This window comes from Triticum urartu, chromosome 2A, assembly GCF_056163025.1.
Source record: "Triticum urartu cultivar PI428250 chromosome 2A, HENAU_Tu73, whole genome shotgun sequence".
Lineage (NCBI taxonomy): Eukaryota > Viridiplantae > Streptophyta > Magnoliopsida > Poales > Poaceae > Triticum > Triticum urartu.
The window spans coordinates 662,617,082-662,619,594 of record NC_141874.1 but is presented as its reverse complement, the minus strand read 5'-3'; the positions used below and the strand labels follow the sequence as shown (position 1 = coordinate 662,619,594).

At 41.1% G+C, this 2,513-nt stretch overlaps 1 protein-coding gene across 1 annotated transcript; it reads right to left on the bottom strand.

Annotated features, from left to right (window-relative positions):
• Window positions 1–1,084: 1,084 nt before the first annotated feature.
• Window positions 1,085–1,976, bottom strand: LOC147986509 (uncharacterized). The gene is made up of 3 exons (XM_087540069.1): window positions 1,818–1,976; window positions 1,657–1,734; window positions 1,085–1,378 (listed from the first exon to the last, which is right to left on the bottom strand). The coding sequence occupies exons 1-3, from the start codon at window positions 1,974–1,976 to the stop codon at window positions 1,085–1,087; spliced, it is 531 nt and encodes a 176-aa protein (XP_087396195.1).
• Window positions 1,977–2,513: the final 537 nt, after the last annotated feature.

Sequence of the window (2,513 nt, the reverse complement as noted above, 5' to 3'; positions counted from 1 at the left end):
TCATTGAGAATGTATTCCTGCAGCACACACAAGAACAAAAAGAAGGAGAAGCAAGATAAGGCATTCATAGCAGTTCGAGTTGTATAAAAAGGAACAGTTCAGGCCATATTTATCTAGCAGTTACAAACAACAGAAGAAAAGGAAGAGGAAAAAATAACGAGAGATACTCACTCGCCATACTTCTCACGCCATTCATTACTAAGCAACAGATTATACAACCTGTGAGCCTTGTCCAGGTGAGGGAATTTATAAGGGTGAAGCTGCTGCACAGGGGAGCAAAACTTTATAGGAGCTCTGGGCGCACGCTTCGTGCTTACAACATTGCCAGAATCCAAAGCGGGATTTTTCCTAGCACCACCAGCTCTACGAGCCACTATTCCAGCAAGGGGAGATAAACCTTTGGCAGCAGCGCTCCTCGTGACTCTTCCAACGCCAGCAATCTTGTCAAACACATCATCATCAATGTCTATCAATTCCACAATGGGATTCTTGGGTGTAGTAGGGCTATCTGCACAAGCAGCCGTAAAACCTCTCAGAGCTCCCAACCGCCCCTTCATAACACCAGATCTTGTCTTTTCGGGAGAACGCCCCTAGCTAAGATCAATAGCTACGCGCTCGAGCTCCAAGAACTGGCTACCAAAGAACCTGTAGTCAGGCTCACCAAGATCCAGCCACTCACCTGAAAAAAAGAAGACCGCACAAAGCGTAAGTTCAAATACATATTTCATGAAAGTACTAATAGAGAAGTACAAGCTGCAAAAAAATTACAAAAGTCCATGCACACGTACAGGGTTCGATGTCAAACAAACCCCGGAAGTCAACATCAAACACATCGCTAGTTGCGCAGGTATACAGCAAAGTCTTCCTAATGTCCAAAATGTCTTCATGGCTGTAATCGGCCATTTCAATTACACCATCCTCCCGGCAATAATAGGTCTTGCAGTTTTGTAGCATAAAGAATCCACAATCATGCCTGTAAACAAAGGAAAAATCAAAAAAATGGTACGACACAAAATCCAAAAAATACAGGAACAACATCCTCCAGCAACAAAAACAACCAGCAAAAATCATTAAAAATGGATAATCATGTGTTTTCCTGCTGAGGCACCCGCACAAACTCGCAAGAGAAACCATCAATATGCGCCGGTGAGAACGGTTCGGCCCTGTCTACACTGGACTCCCTCCAAAGCTTCTTTATATTATCTGTCATATTCCTTAAGAATCTAACTGCATCACCCCAGGTTTCATCACGGAGTGAATCAAGACACTCGAAACGACGGAACTTCAAATTCAGAACAACCAAGCACCAATGCCCAGATACTTCACTAGGCTTCATGGTAGCCACAAATGACGGCGGATCAAATGTAGGGAAAAGAAGCTGAAAAAAATCACAGAGGAAAAATGAATTTACCAAACAATAAAATAAAAGATGGAAATTGAAATTCATAAGTACAAACAAAAAATCAAATAATCACAAAGAAATTATATCCACCGCCCAAAATTGAGGAACAATCATATCAGTTCAATTCCCTTGCAACAATAAGTACAGCTTTAATAAAACAAGCACAGATCAAGTTCATTCCCCACACCTCCCAAAACGGCAAAGAAAACATGACAGTTCTAGTTAATGAGTACAAAAAGTCCAAGTTCACCTACTTGGTCAAAACCATCAGCACCTGATCTTGTGAACCAATTTAGCACATTGGAATCAATATTTCCATCACGGATCTTGGTCTGTTGTACAAAAAGAACAACAATAGTTAGAAAATTGGCAAAACAAGTTATCATCCTATTTACAAAAAAAGAAAAATACTGACCGTCACCCATCTGGGAACTATCAACTTGTCAGTGTCTCGGTACTTCTGACGTAGAGAATATAAAACAACATCCGCACTGTCTGAGTTGAGCATGCCAGTGGGGACAAATGCTTTAGCAATAGAACCAACACTGGCATCACATTCTTTATTTTGAAACATCGGCTTGTGACTAGAAAAACACAAAATATTACATGAATTAAAACTACTGCAACAACAACAATAATCAAACTAGAGAAAGAAAAAGAGACAAAAAATGGTACGGGCAAAATCCCAACTAACCATTTCGTACGGTTCGTGCGCAACCTCATAACAGCGAAGAAAAACGTATCAACCTTAACAACATTACAACTTTCTGCTTGTAGAAAATGATGAAAAATAATAAGTTCAACAACTACAAGAGAACATGTCCAAAATGCCAAAATTGAGAAGTACACCCCATTTACAAGTCCTTACCTGGACTATCAGGGTTTGACGACGATGGTAGTTCCTGTGATGAGACCATTATGCCTCCAGTTTCAGGGTTTGACAATGGGACATCTTGAGAGGACACCAATATTGATGCGCTTTCAGGGTCTGTAGAAAGAAAATCCTGGGACGACAAGAGCGCCTCCTGCGTCAAGGGGTCAGAAGAAATTGACAGAAGTAAATCATCATCCTTGGATGGCACCTCCTCCACGCTAGAAGCATATTGCAATG

Coding starts and splice junctions, on each gene's coding strand:
- LOC147986509 (XM_087540069.1), bottom strand. CDS start 1,976: ATGTTTCAAAATAAAGAATGTGATGCCAGTGTTGGTTCTATTGCTAAA. Junction 1,735..1,817: donor TAGTTCCCAGATGGGTGACG/GTCAGTATTTTT, acceptor TTTGTACAACAG/ACCAAGATCCGTGATGGAAA. Junction 1,379..1,656: donor GTGCTGATGGTTTTGACCAA/GTAGGTGAACTT, acceptor GATTTTTTTCAG/CTTCTTTTCCCTACATTTGA.